A 17,059-nucleotide genomic window follows, 5' to 3' on the forward strand; every position below is an offset into this window, starting at 1 on the left:
CTGCATACCCTATCCGGTACTGCGTGACACTGAAGCCAGTGTTACCGCTGCATATCCATCCGGTGACACATCTCTGAGCACTTGGACCCTTCCCTTCCTTGGGACTCAGTTTTATTGAGGGAAGCAAAGGCATCACGTCACTAGCTGTACTAGGTCTCTTGCCACATAGAAATCCTGATGCTTTAATGACCCATAAATTGGTCAAAGCGATTTCTCAAAAAAATGTGAAGAGCCAAGTGTGGTAATGCGCCCTTTCATCCCAGCACTCAGGTGAGGCAGGTGACTCTGTGAGTTTACAGCCAGCCACACCTACACAGTCAGTCTCAGGCCAGCCAGGGCTACAGAGACCTCTCTCAAACAACAAAATATACTTGTTATATGTGTATTGATTAGGTTCATATAGTCAGTTTTCTAGACTGACTGAAACCCTTGTGTAGACCCCTTGCTTCATGATCATCAGATGGCATTAATCTGCACTATTATGAAATTTTTGTTTATTTAGGATGAGGTCTTTCTAGTACCCCAGGCTGGCTTCAGATTCACAGTTCTCTTGCCTCCTTCAAGTGCTGGGATTATTGGCAAGACTGGGCACTCCTGATTTTGCTTGCCAGTCATGACCGCGGTATACAGTGCGGGTAACACAACTCCCTGAAGGTGTAGATAGGATCTTTTCATGGCTCTGCGTGTTCTCACTCTGCTCCACTGTGAAGTCCTCTAAAACGTTTATGGTTTATACAGTCCAGTGTCTCACCAGGGCTTGCACTATCACACACTGTCACATTTCCAAATAGTGTCACCAGCTTCTGCACTTGTGTAGACCCAGAGGTCACTACTGCCGTAATTGTCTTGACTGATACTTACCATCTGCTTATCATATGATCCCCGAAGGATTTAGAAGTGGTCCTGGGTCCTGTCCTCCTTCCTAACTGCCCACCCCTGCTCTAAGTTCTATGCTTTCCTGCGGGGACCAAACGTGCCATCCCACAGGCTTACCAGGTTCCTTTTTTTTCTAATGAATGGAATTGGCTGATCACAGCAGCGATCAAGTACAAGCCAAGCCAGGAGCACAGACCTGCATGTTAAGTCTTTGCATAAGCCACAAGCTACCATGATTTTGCTGCCTATCATCACCGGGCACTCTTGGTTTTGCTTGGTAGTCATGATCAGTAGCCAACACGGGTCCCTTTATTACATTCCAATCTTAATTACTAACAGCAATGACTCACATTACATACTTTTTTGTCTCACAACGATGTCAGTCACAGAATGCCTAAGAAAGGTTAGAGAAGCTTCAGGGTTCAGAGCTGGAAGGAAGAAGAGGAAGCAGGGATCAGGCCCACACAGCAGGCCAGACGGAAGCAAGGGTCTTAGCCCCAGATTGTTCTGGGCTGGGTTCCTGGCAGGGCATGAGTTTGATGGGTACTTGAGATACACACCCAGCAGCTCCTACTGTATGAAATGGGGTGAATCCATGGGAGGCTCAGTATGAAGACTGAAGGCCACTGTTCGGCCCTTCCTGCTACCCCTGTGGGTAAGGGTTGTAACAGAGACGTTTACTCGAGGCCCCATGACTTGGGATCTATGTTCTGAGACTACTAACCATTCAGGTTTGCTTCATGCGTGGTTCCAAGTCAGTGCTCAACCCGGCAAAGCAGCACTATGGAGCAGGGGTGCCCTACCTCGCGTTTGCTCCAGGCCCAACAACATGGCTTTTGTTTGTTTTTGAGACAGGTTTTCACTATGTAGCTGTCTGTCCTGGTACTCCCAGGTTGGTCTCAAACTCAAGAAATCTGCCTGCTTCTGCCTCCCTAGGACTGGGATTAAAGGCTATGCCTCCATACCCAGGTTCCAGCTACACTTACAGTGTGCAACCCGGCTGTGCATCTCCGGGTACCTGAAGGGCCCCGTTATGGCAATACTACCTGGCTTTTGGTTTCTCTGAATTTGAAAACCTTATTACTCTCAGGCCTCCTCCTCCTCCCCAGGTCACATTTAGTGTCCTCCTGGCTGTCCCGGACCCAGCCCTCAAGTAATGCTTCCGACAGCCACTGAAAAATTAGGGGCCTATCAAAAATGGGAGTGCCAGCCATAGGTCTGCTACAAAGGTTTCCCTGGAGTGTCCTATGTCCTGGGTTTCTCTGAAAACCTGGTGAAGAGTGGAGTGGAAGCATGAAGGGTTTCTTAGCCTCCTGTTCCCAAAGTCCTGTCCCCTGGATCCACCCGTTCCCACCTCTGCATGTCATGAGAAACTGCATCCGAGGCTGGAGCTCTGGCCTACCATGCAAATGAAGCCCTGGACTCAACTCCACCACCCCATAAACAGAGTACCTTGTTGGGAGGTTCAGGGGTTCAAGGTCAGCCTTGCCTGTGTAGTTAGTTCAAGGCCAGCCTGGGATGCACAGGACCCTACCCACCAACACCTGCAGCCTGGGCTTTTTCCAAAATGTCCAACCTGTGAAAATAAAAATGTCTACTTTTTAAGTCAGTAGTCTTTTCAGGATAATATGGGCTAGGAATGGTGGGAGTGTGACTATGGAGAGGTCACACGATGAGGGGACAATTGAATTCAGGTAAGCTAATATACTCACATGACCTCTACCGCCTCCAGTCTGATAGCCTTATAGTCATGTAAGACGCAATCAACAAGGGAATGGGTGAAGGGCACGGAGATTTCTTTGAAATTTTTTAGTCCCTTCCAGAATCCACTCAACTGATTGCTTACTCAAGAGAGGACTAGGGGTTTCCATGTCCATGCCTTTACTCTCTCGTGCCCCAGGGGCCCTGGCTTGCCTGTGGAACAATAGAGAAGGTGCCAAGGTACACCATTTGCTTCTGAGGTGTACAGCAAGATGACCACAGAGCCCAGCAAAAGCTCAGCTGGACTTCTACATACTGGCCCAACAATGGCAGCCGTGGACCTGCTCCCCCATCTTCCCCAGACCTGTGTCCACTGCTTCCACTGACCTCCTCTGGGAAAGCCAATGGGATTGAGCAGGGGCCTATATATCTGGGGGTAGGTAGCTGCAGAGTAGGTTGCCTGTCCTGATCACTATTACATTACAGGGGAAGGGCCAGTGTCATGGGAAAACAGCTGTGGATCCACAGCTGTCGGCTGTGTCAGTGACAGAGCAAGGCTGGGCAGCAGAGCCAAGTTTCACACAGAAGCCACATCTCCATCCCAGAGCGTCTGCTCTAAGCTGGGAAAACCAGTGCACTGGCTGGTTTTGTGTCAGCTTGACACAGGCTGGAGTTATCACAGAGAAAGGAGCTTCAGTTGGGGAAGTGCCTCCACGAGATCCAGCTGTAAGGGGTTTTCTCAATTAGTGATCAAGGGGGGAGGGCCCCTTGTGGGTGGTNCCATCTCTGGGCTGGTAGTCTTGGATTCTATAAGAGAGCAGGCTGAGCAAGCCAGGGGAAGCAAGCCAGTAAGGAACATCCCTCCATGGCTTCTGCATCAGCTCCTGCTTCCTGACCTGTTTGTGTTCCAGTCCTGCATTCCTTTGGTGATCAACAGCAGTTTGGAAGTGTAAGCTGAATAAACCCTTTCCTCCCCAACTTGCTTCTTGGTCATGATGTTTGTGCAGGAATAGAAACCCTGACTAAGACAAGCAGCTTACCAAGATGTTTCTGACTGGATCAAAATGAGTTGCAGAAGGCAACCAGTGTGATCTCTCATTCTGGGAGGAAATTACTCAGGACACAGCAGCCAGGCCCACCTGCAGGCGTGACTGGGAGACTCAGACTATGGGGGAGGTCTGGGGAAGGCAGGGAGACTTCACCTCTTGTCTCAGCTATGCCAATCAGAATTCTCCAACTGATTCATAACCATTGGTATCAGGCTTCAACTACTGGTCCTTCTGGCACGTGGGGTAACATGCTCAGCCTTACCCCAGGTTCTGCTACCCAGGGGTAGGTCGTTTAACTACACCCCCATAAGGCACAGCTCACTGTCAGTTGAGCATGTGGCTGGCAGTGTGCTGGAAGGGCAGATGCCTGTGCTGCCTTCTTAGACATCACCTCCCTCCCTCTGCCCAGAAGCCTCTTTTAGCCTCATTTTCCATCATTCTCAGCCCAGCCCCAGAGCCAGCAAGAAGGCAAAAAGAAAACAGACAAAAACAGACAGACAGACAATCAGAGTCCATGGGGGGGACCCAAGAGGTCCAATCTTTCGGAGTCAACTAGCACTCTTGCTTCAGTGTCCTGCAGGCTAGCATGGCCACTCAGAACCTCGTCCAGAGCCGCATCACCACCCTATAGAACCCATAGCCAAAAACCCTGGGAGCAGGCAGGTTAGCAGTCCTGTGGCTGAAGCAGCCTGGCTTGGTCCTCATCCAGAATGAATGGAGACTGGAGTTGTCGGCCTTGCAGGTACATTTCCAACCCCTATAAACAAGGGTGACAGTGGTTAAGGTTAAGTGTCCACTTTGTCTGCCCACACCCCCTCTAGCCACTCTGAAGCAGCATTCCAGTGTGGCCCTGTCAGGAAGGGACAGCACAGGGCTAGTGTCTCCCTCAGGAAGACTCCCCAAAGTCTTGGTCTCAGCCTTAATTCTTTCCTGTACCCCACATCCTCTAAGATTGTCAAAGGCCTCCAGACCTCTCAGTCCACAGCATCCCCGAAGTTCACACTTCACTGGCCAGCTGAACCAGGGCTGTAACCTGCTACCCCAGTACCAGCTTCTCCCATTTTCTTCTGGTTCCCACAAACCAGACGTCATGAAATCCTGGACAGGAACCACATGCTCACCTCTCCAGAGTAAGACACCAAGGGCGATATCTCACAGATGGCTGGAGGGTCTCCATTTGGGAGCCAGCTAGGGGAGAGCAAAGGTCAGTACCTACACCTCTCAAGTGAATGCAGGGACCCTCCCAGCTCCCTCAGGACACGAACTGGTAAGTGTCTGCCTAGCATGAAGGAATGCCAGGCACCAGTCACACCTCCACCGCAAAGTCTTCCTCTGTACGCCCTAAGCCCATGAGGACATCTGCCAGGCTCTGGCCTAGCTAAATAAATGATTGCACAGGGACCCTGCACAGAGCTCAGGAAGACAGACAGACAGACAGACAGACAGACAGACAGACAGACAGACAGACAGCAAAGGTCCTTTTCCTCTCCAGTCCTGAAGAGACTTACCCAGGTCTCTTGAGGGTCAGGCCTAGGTCTCATCTTCAAAGCTTATGAGAGTGTGTTTGGGGGCATTTGAGATCCTGCCCTTCTGGTTCCCTGAGCAGAGCCCAAGACTAAGAAGCTGTGCCAATGATCATTGGCTGGGGACCCAGCTGTCTACATTTGGGGTGGCACTGGATCAGAAGCCAGCTGGGACAGTGACAGTGTCAACAGGACCCTGGGATGAGAATACTGCCGCCCCTCACCCAGACTGCTCCGTAAGCGGGACCCCGTGTACATCCAGGAAGTGGGCTCCAGCCTGCAGAGCCCAGCGGTAGTGCTGAGCCAGCAAGGCTCTCCGGGAGGTGGAGGGGTTGTCCCCGTCGGCTGTGTCCGCGTTCTTCAGAGGGGAGAACTCCTCCTCGCGACACACTTCAAAGGCAACAAAGTTCCTGGTGGAAAGAAGGGCTCATCATCCCCCGACCCACATACGTGCCAGCTGGCTGCCCTGCTCAGACAGCCGAGGGGAGACCTCGGTGACCTCGGTCCCTGAAGGCACAAAAAGCTCCTTTACTTTCCCTCTGAGGTCCTAGGAAACTTTACCCTCCAACTCTCGCTTACCACATGTCCAGAGGAAGAGGACAGACCCACCCAGCAACTCCAAAACCTGACCTGAGCTTTCCCCAGCCCACCAGCTCCTCACAGCTGCTGCTTCCCTGCTGTCCTGCTGGACCACTAAGCTCATCCCAGAACAGAGAGAGAGAGCGAAGAAGAGAAAATAAGTGACTTCCACCACTAACTTAGCAAACTGGAACACATCAAACACAAACTTCTCCATCTTTATCCCATTCGGTCTTAGCGGCTTTACCAGATTTCCCTCCTCATCCACGTATGGGACCTTCTTCATGGCCACATGCAGCTTCAGCAAGGGCTCAAACTCCCTGGCAGCAAGAGGACAAAGGGAGTGTGGCTCAGACAGGGCACCCGGGAACACCTGTCCATTCGCACTTCTGTATACCTAGCCGGGTGTGGGAGCACAAGGACCTGGCTGTATTTCTGGGAAGGACACAGGCTTTCTCTGCGCATCCTTGGGACCCACCATACCGCCCCGCCATACCCCTCCTCCCAGCTAATGACAGGGCAGAGGTGGGGCTGATTCATAGATGAGACCTGTGACCAGGGCCTCAGACAGTCTGCACACAGCATGACTCGTTGGAACTGGCTTGTTTACAGTAACACAGGAATTCTCTCGACCCAAGCAAGCCCTTGCCACTCCCAGCAGTGGCCTGGTTCAGGCTAGGTCACCTCCAGCTACTGTGACATTCTTAGATTCAGCTTAGTCTGGGATATCACAGCCACCTGTTGTCACATACCTGGTAACCACATCCAGGAAGCCTCTGGTAAAGAAATGGTTGCAGATGTTGCCTGCGTTGTAGAGCAAGCCCCCATCAGCCCCGCGCTGCCCAGCAACCTCAGGGCTGATCTCACTGTATTCCACCACCTGGGGGACACCATCCACCTGGCACACCACACCCACTGGCTCCTCGGGGTATGCTTTCTCCACCACCTGCAGCCACCGGGCGTAGACTTAGGGCCAGAAGTCGGAGGGATGGGATTTAGCAAGAGTAGAGCCAAGTGCCAAGGAAAATGAAAGCCTGGGGCTCACCTTAGCACCACAGTCTGCTCCCTGAAGCACACAGAAACCAATGAAGACTGGGTCAGCCAGCCGCACCAGGATGTTGTCTACACAGTACACATGCACAAACTCCACACCCCGCTGCTTCATGTCATCCAGGATCTGGTGGTCAGCCAGTGCACAGTACAAGCCCCCGTTGCCATCTATAAAGGAGAAAGGAATGGGTTATCCATGGACTCCGGCCTGATCTCCTGCTCAGTTTAGTAAGTGCTGCAGGAGCACAAACCCAGAGCCTGTGACTCCAGACTGGCCAGAGCCACATGGCCAGGGCCACATAGCCTGCCTGAGTACATCTTACCTTACATCAGGAGTCAGGCCTCCTGACCCACAGCTGTACTGTGGCCCAGGTGGGGCAACCTGTTCCTGTCCAAGGTGTGGGCCATACCTGGGGCCATGGCAACTTTGTCTTTCCGTTCCAGGATGGCCTTGCCCTCCAAGGTCACAGCAGGTAGCATGCGCTGCTCAAACAGCACCACGTTGGTGGGGTCCAGGTGGAAGAAGTCATGCTCCTTGAAGAACTTGATTGTGGGTCCCAGGGTAAACTCACTGGTCATGATGTACCTGTGAATGTCTTAGAATGAGCTGCTTCCAGGGGAGTCCGGCTCAATCTGGCAAGTCTAGAAGGGGTTCAGGAATGGCAAGTACTAGGGCCATGCTAAGATTGGGTCTAAGGTCTTGGTGTGGGGTAGGCCTGGGTCAATTTAGGAGTGGTCTTTTAGAGGACACACCAGGGCACAGTGCAGTGGGTCCCCAGTCGCTGGCCAGCCAACTGTTGAACACGCCGGATCCGCTCTGCTTGCAGTTGGTACAGGGTCTTCTGGCTGGGCAGCCCAACTTGATACATGCCCTTGGGGTAAGTGACGCCCAGGCGAGTGCCCTGCCCACCGGCCAGCAGCAGGACAGCTACCTTGTTCAGAGAAATCTGTCGGAAACCTGGAGGAGAGGTGCATCGTGAGATAATACCTCTTTCACTTGGAGAACCACAAGTGAGCACGACGTGGGGGCGGGGGGGGGCGACTACTAGGCGCAGGAGGAAGGAGTTGCAAGGCAAATAACTCTCCGCTGCACTTCCCGAGTCCGTGTCCTCCACTCCGCCCCCACTCCCCCCACAACCCCGTTGGCTCTAACTCTTCCGGCCTAAAGGAGCAGCTCCCGCCCAACCCCAGCCTGGCACGGCGCTGCCTACCTTCCTCTTCCCACCGCAGGCGTGTCTCCTGGTCGCAGCGGATCGCGCTGCCCAAGCGTTCTGGGGCCAGGGGCTGCAGGCGCGCGGCCAGGTCCGGCAGAGGACCCGGGGCTAGCGCGCCCGCGGCTGCGGCGCGCTGGCAGTGGTCACGCAGCGCGTCGGCCTCCAACGAGGCGAGCTCCGCCAGCAGCGCGGCTCGGGCCTCCGGAGCCAGGTCGGCACAGAAGCGCAGGAGATGATCCTGGCCCGCGCGCTGCAGCTGTGCGCGTACATCCCTCTCGGAGTCCATACTGCAACTGCAGCTGCAGCCTCAGCCTGTACTCGTGACTTTCCGATCACTGTCACGAGACCAGGCCGGCCGCTGCGATCCCAGGGGGGCGGGCCCAGGGTGCAGCACCTCCACCCAGGACCCCGCCCCCTTTTCCTCTTGGGTTGCAGTTCTGTCCTCTTTGGCTTCGACGGTCTTTAACCCTTTTAATACAGTTTCCCCTGCGCGGTTCCCGGACTTGAATCCTAGGATCTGGTGTACGGTCCAGACTAGGCCTTCCTAATACCCCCAGGTCTAGGCATTTATTTCTTTCCTAAGTAACTCCCACCACGTGAATGAAGCTGTTCTGTCCTTGCTCCATAGAAGGAAGCCTGAGGTACCTGCACTGGGCTGAGCAGCCATAACCCAGCCTCCTGCCTGTCCACAGCCAGAAGAGTGGTCTGCAGCAGGATTTTTGCAGAGCCATTGTTTGTGGAATGAATTCCGGAGTGATGGCATCTAGACTTTGAAGTAGCCTTAGCATAACTTAGTCCCAAGACATACCTGACAAACCAGGAAGTCTCGTATGGCTGAGAATTGCTTAGATGATGGTTCCTTCAGACAACCCCTAGATCAGATAAAAAGGTTTTGGTATGTGGGAACTGACTTGCTAAAAGTGCCTTTTGTGAAACTGGGAAAAGTTGCTTCTGGGAAGCAGCTGGCCTCCAGTCCTGGAGAGGCTGATTACTGGTGTGTGTCAGTGTCTCTCTTGCTTCTGACTAACCCTCTGAGCAACCCAGAACCAAGGCAGTGGTCTGGGAGCCTCTCTCCTTAGAAGCTGAGCCAGAGAGGAGCCGGCTTGATCCTGGAAGCATTCACCTAGAACGCCCACTGCCAGCCTGGGCGCAGCAGACCCCTGCAGCCACCTCCCCTCACCTGCCTCCTTTAGGAACTCCGATGTTCCAGACTGGCTCTGCATCCCCTTACTGTTTGTTGTTGTTGTTGTTGTTTTTTAAGATTTATTTATTTATTATATGTAAGTACACTGTAGCTGACTGTAGACACCCCAGAAGAGGGCATCAGATCTTGTTACGGATGATTGTGAGCCACCATATGGTTGCTGAGATTTGAACTCAGGACCTCTGGAAGAGCAGTCAGTGCTCTTACCCGCTGAGCCATCTCACCAGCCCCCCCTTACTGTTTTAATTGGCTTTTTCATAAAGCCTCTTGTTTGTTTTTGTTGTTGTTTTGTGTGTGTTGTTTTTTTACTTTTTTTTTTTTTTTTTGGTTTTTCGAGACAGGGTTTCTCTGTATAACCCTGGCTGTCTTGGAACTCACTTTGTAGACCAGGCTGGCCTTGAACTCAGAAATCCTCCTGCCTCTGCCTCCTGAGTGCTGGGACTAAAGGCGTGCGCCACCACGCCTGGCTTGTTTTTTACTTTTGAGATGAGATCTCTCTGTGTAGCCCTGGCTGTCCTGAAACTCATTCTGTAGACCAGGTGGGCCTCAAACTCAGAGATCTGCCTGCCTCTGCCTCCAGAGTGTTGGGTTTAAAGGCGTGAGCCATCATCACCTGGTATAGATACAACCTCTTGTAAAAAGTATAAAAGCAGGGCTAGAGAGATGGTTTAGTGGTTAAGAGCACTGCCTACCCTTCCAGAGGTTCTGAGTTCAATTCCCAGTAACTACATGGCCGCTCACAACCATCTGTAATGGGATTCGATGTCCTCTTCTGGTGTGTCTGAAGATAGCAACTTAAAATAAGTAAGTCTTAAAAAAATTTACAAAAGCCATTTCTAAAAGTTTGAAAAAGTATATGGTGGCAAAGGTCTTTAATCCCGGCACTAGGGAGGCATAGGCAGGTGGATCTTTGAGTCACAGGACAGTAGTCAGGGCTACACAGAGAAACCCTGTCTCAAACCACCGCTACCACCAAACAACAACAAAACGGGAAAAGTTCACAGGTGAGGCTGAAGAGTTAGGTTCTGTGCTCTGCAGCCACGTGATGGCTCTCAACCATCCGCAGCCGCAGCTCCAGGAGAGTCTGACACCCTCTTTTCAATCCCCCCAGGTGTGAGTGTGATGTGTAGACACTCATACATGTAAGACAAGATGCATAGATCTGAAGGGAAAACAAAGTTTAAATGGTGCTTTAGGATCCAAAATTAAAAGTACCATCCTCCTCGAGTCTGCAGAGGCTGCCTGGCTTGTATTAAGGCCTGGTGTATTTCAGCAGGCAGCTTCAGCACACAGCCGCTTCCGCAAACACCTCAGATGGAAATTCTCTTGGACCAGAAAGGATTTTAGTCTACAGCCACAGCCTAGCCTTGCCTCTTAGCCTTTGCAATGGTGGCTTTTCTCCCATCCGAACTCCCTTCTCTTCTGAACTCCCTTCCTCATCACAGCACTTTCTTACATTCTCTGCCTCACTACTACAAGAGAAGTAAACGCGGGAGGCAGGGTACTGTTTGGTCCGTTGCTCTTCCTCCGTCACCTGCCATGAATAGCAGACACACTGGATCATGTTTGTCTACTTAGATCCCAAGCCACTGTGAATGGGCCACAGCAAAATGTTCAGAGAGTGATGGCTGAATGAGTGAGTGAATGAATGAGCAAATAGGCTGCCCTTCCATGCATGTGGAAGGTGAGGGCAGCAGACAGACAGGAGTCAGGTGAGCAGTGAAAACTCCATATCACAGGCCATAGTCCACAACAGCTATTATCGCTTTGGGGCTAGGCAGGTAAGGAAGCCTCTAGGGAGACAGGTCAGGCATGCCCCATGGGCCTCCTAAGTCAGGATAGACCCCTAAATTCAGCCTCAAGGTGTGAGTGGGTGTACTAGCTGGTTTTGTGTGCCAACTTGACACAAGCTGGAGTTATCACAGAGAAAGGAGTTTCAGTTGAGGAAATGTCTCCATTAGATCCAGCTATAAGTCATTTTCTCAATTAGTGATCAAGGTGGGGGGGGCTTGTGGGTGGTACCATCTCTGGGCTGGTAGTCTTGGGTTCTATAAGAAATGGAGCTGAGCAAGCCAGGGGAAGCAAGCCAGTAAGTAACATCCCTCCATGGACTCTGCATCAGCTCCTGCTTCCTGACCTGCTTGAGTTCCAGTCCTGACTTCCTTTAGTGATGAACAACAATGTAGAAAGTGTAAAATGAATAAACCCTTTCCTCCCCAACTTGCTTCTTGGTCGTGATGTTTGTGCAGGAATAGAAACCCTGACTAAGACAGTGGGGATCAAGATCCTTGGTCAGATTCCCGGGTTTGAATAGCTGAAAGTATCTTCAGGGCCAGAAGACTGTGCCTCCCTGGGCAGGCAAGGGTACAGAGATGGCTGTGAGGTTGGCGAAGTTCCACTGGACCCACCCCTGTCCCACCTGCCAGGAGGGCCTTCCCCTTTGACATTTTGTAGTCAAGGGCTGAGGACTGAGGCTAGAGTGGAGACCAGAAAAACCTAGGGCAGGCCTGGACTAGGCAACAGGGCTGATTTCCAGACAGTGTGAGCGGCATCGAGAGCCTTGAAGTCTTGCTAACCTGTATGCACTCCTTCACACTTCTCTCCAAGGCATGTAGAGCAGTGAGAACAATCCCTGGTGGGAATTCTGGAAGTTCCCTGGGGTGGCAGCAAAACTGAAAGCCACGGGGCCAGAAAAGACATGGGGTTGCCTACTTTTGTCCTGAGTTCAGAGCCAAGCACTGATTCCACTCTCAGAGACCCAGAGACCCAGGGCCAGCCTCAGATACCTCCTCCTGGGCTCTGGACAATGAGAGGCCCTTATGTCCTTTTTTATTTTTTGAAATGAATGCTTTCACAACTTCATAAGTATATAATGGACCTTGATCAGATTCCCCACCATCTTCTCTCATTCCCTCCTCTCAAATCCTTTCTTCTTCTTAACAAGGCCCCTCACACTTTGATGTCATTGTATGTGTGTGTGTGTCCCACTGCATTTAATCAGAACTGTCAGCATGAACGTCAGTTGGAAGCAAAGCTTCACTGCTAAGGACTATGACTCTCTTCCCCCAGAAACTGTTAGCTGCCTATCACTATCTAGGCAGAGGCCGGGCCTCATGGGCCTCCCCAGCACCCACCAGCTCTTATCTTCTCTGCAAGCAGCCTCAGTTGACCAGGGCCCTGGGCTGAGTCTTATTCGTTTTGCTGTACTGAGCAGTACTGGTTTCCCTTTATGTAGGTGGTTACTCCTGTACAGAGCTATATGCATTTGTTCCAGGAACCCCCAAGGCCCCATCCTAGCATGGTTCCCCACTGCAATCTGGCATTTGTACTGTCCCTCATCAAATAAAGATTCTTGTATGCTTATTATCCACTGAGTGCCTGTACTTTAGACGAATGCTAGGCCTTGGGACGGCTCAGTTTTATTCCCAAACATCACAGTAATTCATGGTAAGCAGTCACTACAGCCAGGCATGTAAGGTAAAAACATCTAAGAAGATTTGGGGGCAGGGGCAGAGCAAGCAGGTGCCTGGGCCGAGTCTGAAGGGTTCATAGCAATCAATCAATACAGAGGTTAGCCCTCTTCATGTAGCCCAGGGCCTGGAAGAAAGGGAGCATGGACGGACCTGAGGACTAGGCGAGACAAGAGGTAATAAAATATGAGACATCAGAGGGTCTTCGACCAGGTCTGTCCCCAAAAGGGTAGCTAAGGTCCATGGAACACTGGGCCCACTAAAAATACCTTACTATGAATGAACCATAACTTTGAGTGAGATGGGTATGGTAGAGCACACCTTTAGTTCCAGCACTTGGAAGGCAGAGGCAGACAGATTTCTGAGTTCGAGGCCAGCCTGGTCTACAGAGTGAGTTCCAGGACATCTAGGGCTACACAGAGAAATCCTGTCTCGAAAAAACAACAACAACAACAAAAAACAACAAAAACAAAAGACAAACAAAAAACCTGTCTCAAGACAAACAAACAAACAAACAAACAAACAAAAACAATTTTGAATGAGCTCCTAGAAATGTGGAACCAGGGGAGTTGGGTAAGGAAGTTGCTTCCACAACTTGAGACAGACAGTGCCCTATTGCCAGAGGCTTTCCCAGATGAGCTGGAGTGAAGTCCTGAGTTAAAGGGTCTGTCTGCAGGCATTCAACAACGTCGTTGAAGAGTCTCTCAGTGTATTTAGAAAGTACAGGCAGCAGTTAACAGGTGGGCTGTTCTCAGTGGCTACATTTGTTTCAGTGACACCCAGGAGTTTGGGAAAGTGAGCAGGTGAAGGCATAGAGAATAGGCAAATGAGTTGGCAGAGGCGAGGTGGGGGGGCATCCTAAGGATCCCCTGGCCTCTAGGGGGTGCTCCTCGCCAGCCCTGAGACAGGCTTCTGGGTTAAGAACGCAGCAGGCTAAGGCCTAGACAGAAGGGCAGTGGTCCCACTGCAGAGCCAGGGCTGTGAGGGCCAGAATGACCGCTAGAGATGTCCCTTAAAAGGGCCAGATAGCCGGACGTGGTGGTGCACGCCTTTAATCCCAGCACTCGGGAGGGAGAGGCAAGCAGATCTCTGAGTTCAAGGCCAGCCTGGTGTACAGAGTGAGTTCCAGGGCAGCCAGGGCTACACAGAGAAACCCTGTCTCTGGAAAAAAAAAGGGGGGGGGGGCAGAGCAGGGACTCAGGACCAGAGCACCGATGGAGCTGGCCACCGGATGGGCATCTGGGGACAGAAGACAAGTTGGCTTTGTCCTATAGTTGGCAGGACAAGACAGACTGTCCCAAAGGACCAAAGGTAGAAAGGTAGAGTTGGCAGTTGTAGGGACAGAGGCCTCAGTGAAGGAGAGCGCCCAACTGTCCGGAGCCTATAATCCTCTTGGGGCGTTCTTACTGCAAGAGAAGGGAGCCCCAGAGTCAATCGGCGCCTGGCCCCCGGGGACCCTCAGTGTAAAGGACCGAAGGGAGCAAAAGGGACTAGACACTCTATCCTTACTTGTGAGGCTAATTGGGGTACGAGATCTGTGAAGGGCCCCAAGCTCCGCCTCTCCGAGAAGTGGCTGGGAAGGCGGAGCGCATGTGAACCAGAGAAAAGGCTCTACCGAGGCAGGAGGGATCGTGGGCAGCAGGGCTAAGAACTCTGGCTGGTTCTACCCGTTTCTCGTCAAGTCTCCCGGGGCCCACTTCCAGGCCGGATGGTGTGGGCGCCCGCCCTTACTGAAGAAGAAATCAAACTGGGACTGGTGACTGCCGAGCCAATCCCGGAGCAGATGGGCCAGTTTCGACCAATAGCCGCCGAGAATATTAATGAAAGCTGACGCGGCGGCGAGCAGCTCTTCATTCAAAAACAGCGGACAGCGGCTATTGTCGCCACCGGGGGAGCGTGCGTCGCCTTGCAGGTTCTGCCATCTGGTCTTGTGGGGACCGACGCGGGTGGAAGCTGGGCGCCCATGGCCGTGGCAGCGATGGCCGAGCGTGGCCGCCTATCGCACGCTGCGCCCGCTCCTAGTACGGATGGGCTACCGCGAGCCTTTCTCCAGAGCCTGCGCACCCTCTTCGACATCCTGGACGACCGGCAGCGCGGCTACGTGCACCTACGGGAGATCGAGTCCCGCTGGCAAGGTGCAGACGCACGCGAGCTGCCCTGCGGCGTGCTCGAGGGCCTGCGCCAGGTGGCCCCGGCCAATGGCTACCTGACCTTCGAGCGTTTCGTAGCGGGCTTGCGCACCTCGCTGCTGAACGCCGATGGCGGCTCGCGGGATCAGGCACGCGTCGCGGTCCGGTCCGGAGACCAGTCGTCCCTGCAGCAGCGCCTGATGTTCGCACCGGCCGATGAGCCGCGGACTGTCTTGGAGAGGAAGCCTCTGCCTCTGAGTGCGCACCCTGCTCCTGCTGGCCCCAGCGGCACCTCCCGGAACCCTGAGCTGTTATGTGTCCCGGTGGAGGCGGCGTCCTGCCCCACAGAGCCCGAGCGGCCCCTGAGCAAGGCGCTGGAGCAAATCCCCAGTGCGGATTTGGGTGAGTTTGGGTCCCTAGTCACGCCTCGTAATTCCAGGGACTTGTGCTAGAAACTGGAGACCCAGAGGGTCTTGTCAGAGGGATGGAGATGGGGACGACTGTGAGCAGCCTCTTAAGGAAGGTTGGGGCCACCTGGGAGGAAAGGGGCTTCGGCCTGTGCCTGTGTGCTGAGACGGGCCTGGCAGAGGCCGGACACCAGGGCCAAGGTCAGGTAAGTGACTGATCACTCAGGAGAAGCCCAGCCTGTCTCAAACCCGAGTTAGGGTCTTCATCCTCATTTCCGCGTGGCTGCTTGTGCACGTTTCTTCTTAAAAAGTGCTCGTGCTCTCATGCTCTTCTAACCTGTCCTGAAGGCTCTTCTCAGTGTGACACCCTGCAGAGACAGCCCTGCCTGCTTCTCCACCCAAGCAGAGGAGGGAACACAGGAGCACCTAGCACAAGTGCTGAAGAAGGTTGGGTGTGTGTGTGGTGTGTGTGTGTGTGTGTGTGTGTGTGTGTGTGTGTGTGTGTCCCACGGCACCTGCTGTGCTGTGCTGCTGCAGATACACTGCCAGACACAGACCACAGTCTCTGGGGAATCCAGCAGGCTCCCCTCCTTCCTTCCGGTCTAGTTGGCAGGGACAGGACACTGTTGAATAGCCCCCTATCTGCCTTGAGAACAGGACCTGCATTATGCCTGAGCCTGGAGGCAGGTTCTCAGGAACCCAAGCCCCTCCAACCCTGTTCCCCATTCATCCTGTGCACTGCCCTGTCAGGACTGCCCACTTGTGGCAGCTGCCAGTCCATTTTGGTACACACACACACACACACACACACACACACACACACAGAGAGAGAGAGAGAGAGACAGAGAGAGAGATAGAGACAGAGACAGAGACAGAGAGAGACTGGGCTCTACTTGCAGTTCAAGCCTTGGCTCCCTGTCCTGTGGAGGGGGAGGCTTCTAGGCATAGCTGGTTATCTTGGTGGCTGTGAGTGTGAAGTCAGCCCTGGGATAGGACTGTATATAATGGGCAGGCTCCGGGTTTGTCTCTGGTACAGATCTGTTTTACCTTGTGTGGCCCTGAGTTAGTTACCCCTCTGAAAACCATGTGATCAGGGCCCATGACTGGGCAATATTTAGTTAGCCATTGCTCTGTAAGCCTAAAGCCAGGCTCTAGCTCTAACTTCTTTATAGGTCAGCCAAGGTCCAGATAAGGATATTGGCATATTTGATGAACTACTTTAGCTCCCTATGAACACATATGACCTCCAATGCCCAATCCTGTGGTATATGCTCTTTTCTGTTCTAGTCAGGTGCAAACGTCCCAGGTCCTTCCTGGAACTCAGTGCAAGTACCTGCTCTGCCCCCACCCCCCACCCCCACCCCCCATCTGGAGGCAGCATCCTCTGTAGCTCTCATTGCCTCAACCTGAACCTGCATACCACTCAGCACAGCAGGCTGGGACAGGAATTTGGGGGCCTGCTTGGAACTAGAGTCTCTGTCACGCACATCTGAGCCAATTATTGTATCTCTGTCACTCACTCTGATGGCTTAGCCTCAGGGGTGATCCTGATGCCACAGATAGAGTTGAAGAGCCTGAGGGAAGTTCAGAAGGTGTCGTCACAACACCAGGGCCTATCCATTTCGTCTCTTACCCTTCACTCTTTGATACTCTTTTTTTTTTTAAGATTTATTTACTTATTATATGTAAGTACACTGTAGTTGTCTTCAGGGCGTCAGATCTCATTATGGGTGGTTGTGAGCCACCATGTGGTTGCTGGGATTTGAACTCAGGACCTTCGGAGGAGTAGTCAGTGCTCTTACCTGTTGAGCCATCTCGCCAGCCCTCTTTGATACTCTTTTTTTTTTTTTTTTTAAA

General features: G+C 52.7%; 2 protein-coding genes across 4 annotated transcripts in view; one reads left to right on the forward strand and one right to left on the reverse strand.

Annotated features, from left to right (window-relative positions):
• Positions 1 to 4,137: 4,137 nt before the first annotated feature.
• Uap1l1 (UDP-N-acetylglucosamine pyrophosphorylase 1 like 1) lies at positions 4,138 to 8,324 on the reverse strand. Its single transcript, XM_021193692.2, has 9 exons — positions 7,990 to 8,324; positions 7,532 to 7,736; positions 7,189 to 7,364; positions 6,774 to 6,946; positions 6,481 to 6,674; positions 5,908 to 6,048; positions 5,374 to 5,559; positions 4,748 to 4,814; positions 4,138 to 4,383 (listed from the first exon to the last, which is right to left on the reverse strand). The coding sequence occupies exons 1-9, from the start codon at positions 8,276 to 8,278 to the stop codon at positions 4,291 to 4,293; spliced, it is 1,524 nt and encodes a 507-aa protein (XP_021049351.1). The 5' UTR covers positions 8,279 to 8,324; the 3' UTR covers positions 4,138 to 4,290.
• A 5,912-nt stretch (positions 8,325 to 14,236) lies between these two features.
• The window catches only part of Sapcd2 (suppressor APC domain containing 2), a 6,517-nt gene continuing 3,694 nt past the window's right edge, over positions 14,237 to 17,059 (forward strand). Inside the window, exons 1-2 of one of the 3 annotated variants that reach the window (XM_021193852.1) lie at positions 14,237 to 15,197; positions 15,551 to 15,649. In XM_021193852.1, coding sequence (XP_021049511.1) covers positions 14,630 to 15,197; positions 15,551 to 15,649 — 667 coding nt within the window. In that variant the 5' untranslated portion in view covers positions 14,237 to 14,629. The remainder of the gene's footprint in view (positions 15,198 to 15,550; positions 15,650 to 17,059) is intronic. The other 2 variants (XM_021193854.1, XM_021193851.2) reach the window with 2 other exon arrangements.

Source organism: Mus pahari, chromosome 3 (assembly GCF_900095145.1).
Source record: "Mus pahari chromosome 3, PAHARI_EIJ_v1.1, whole genome shotgun sequence".
NCBI classification, from domain to species: domain Eukaryota; kingdom Metazoa; phylum Chordata; class Mammalia; order Rodentia; family Muridae; genus Mus; species Mus pahari.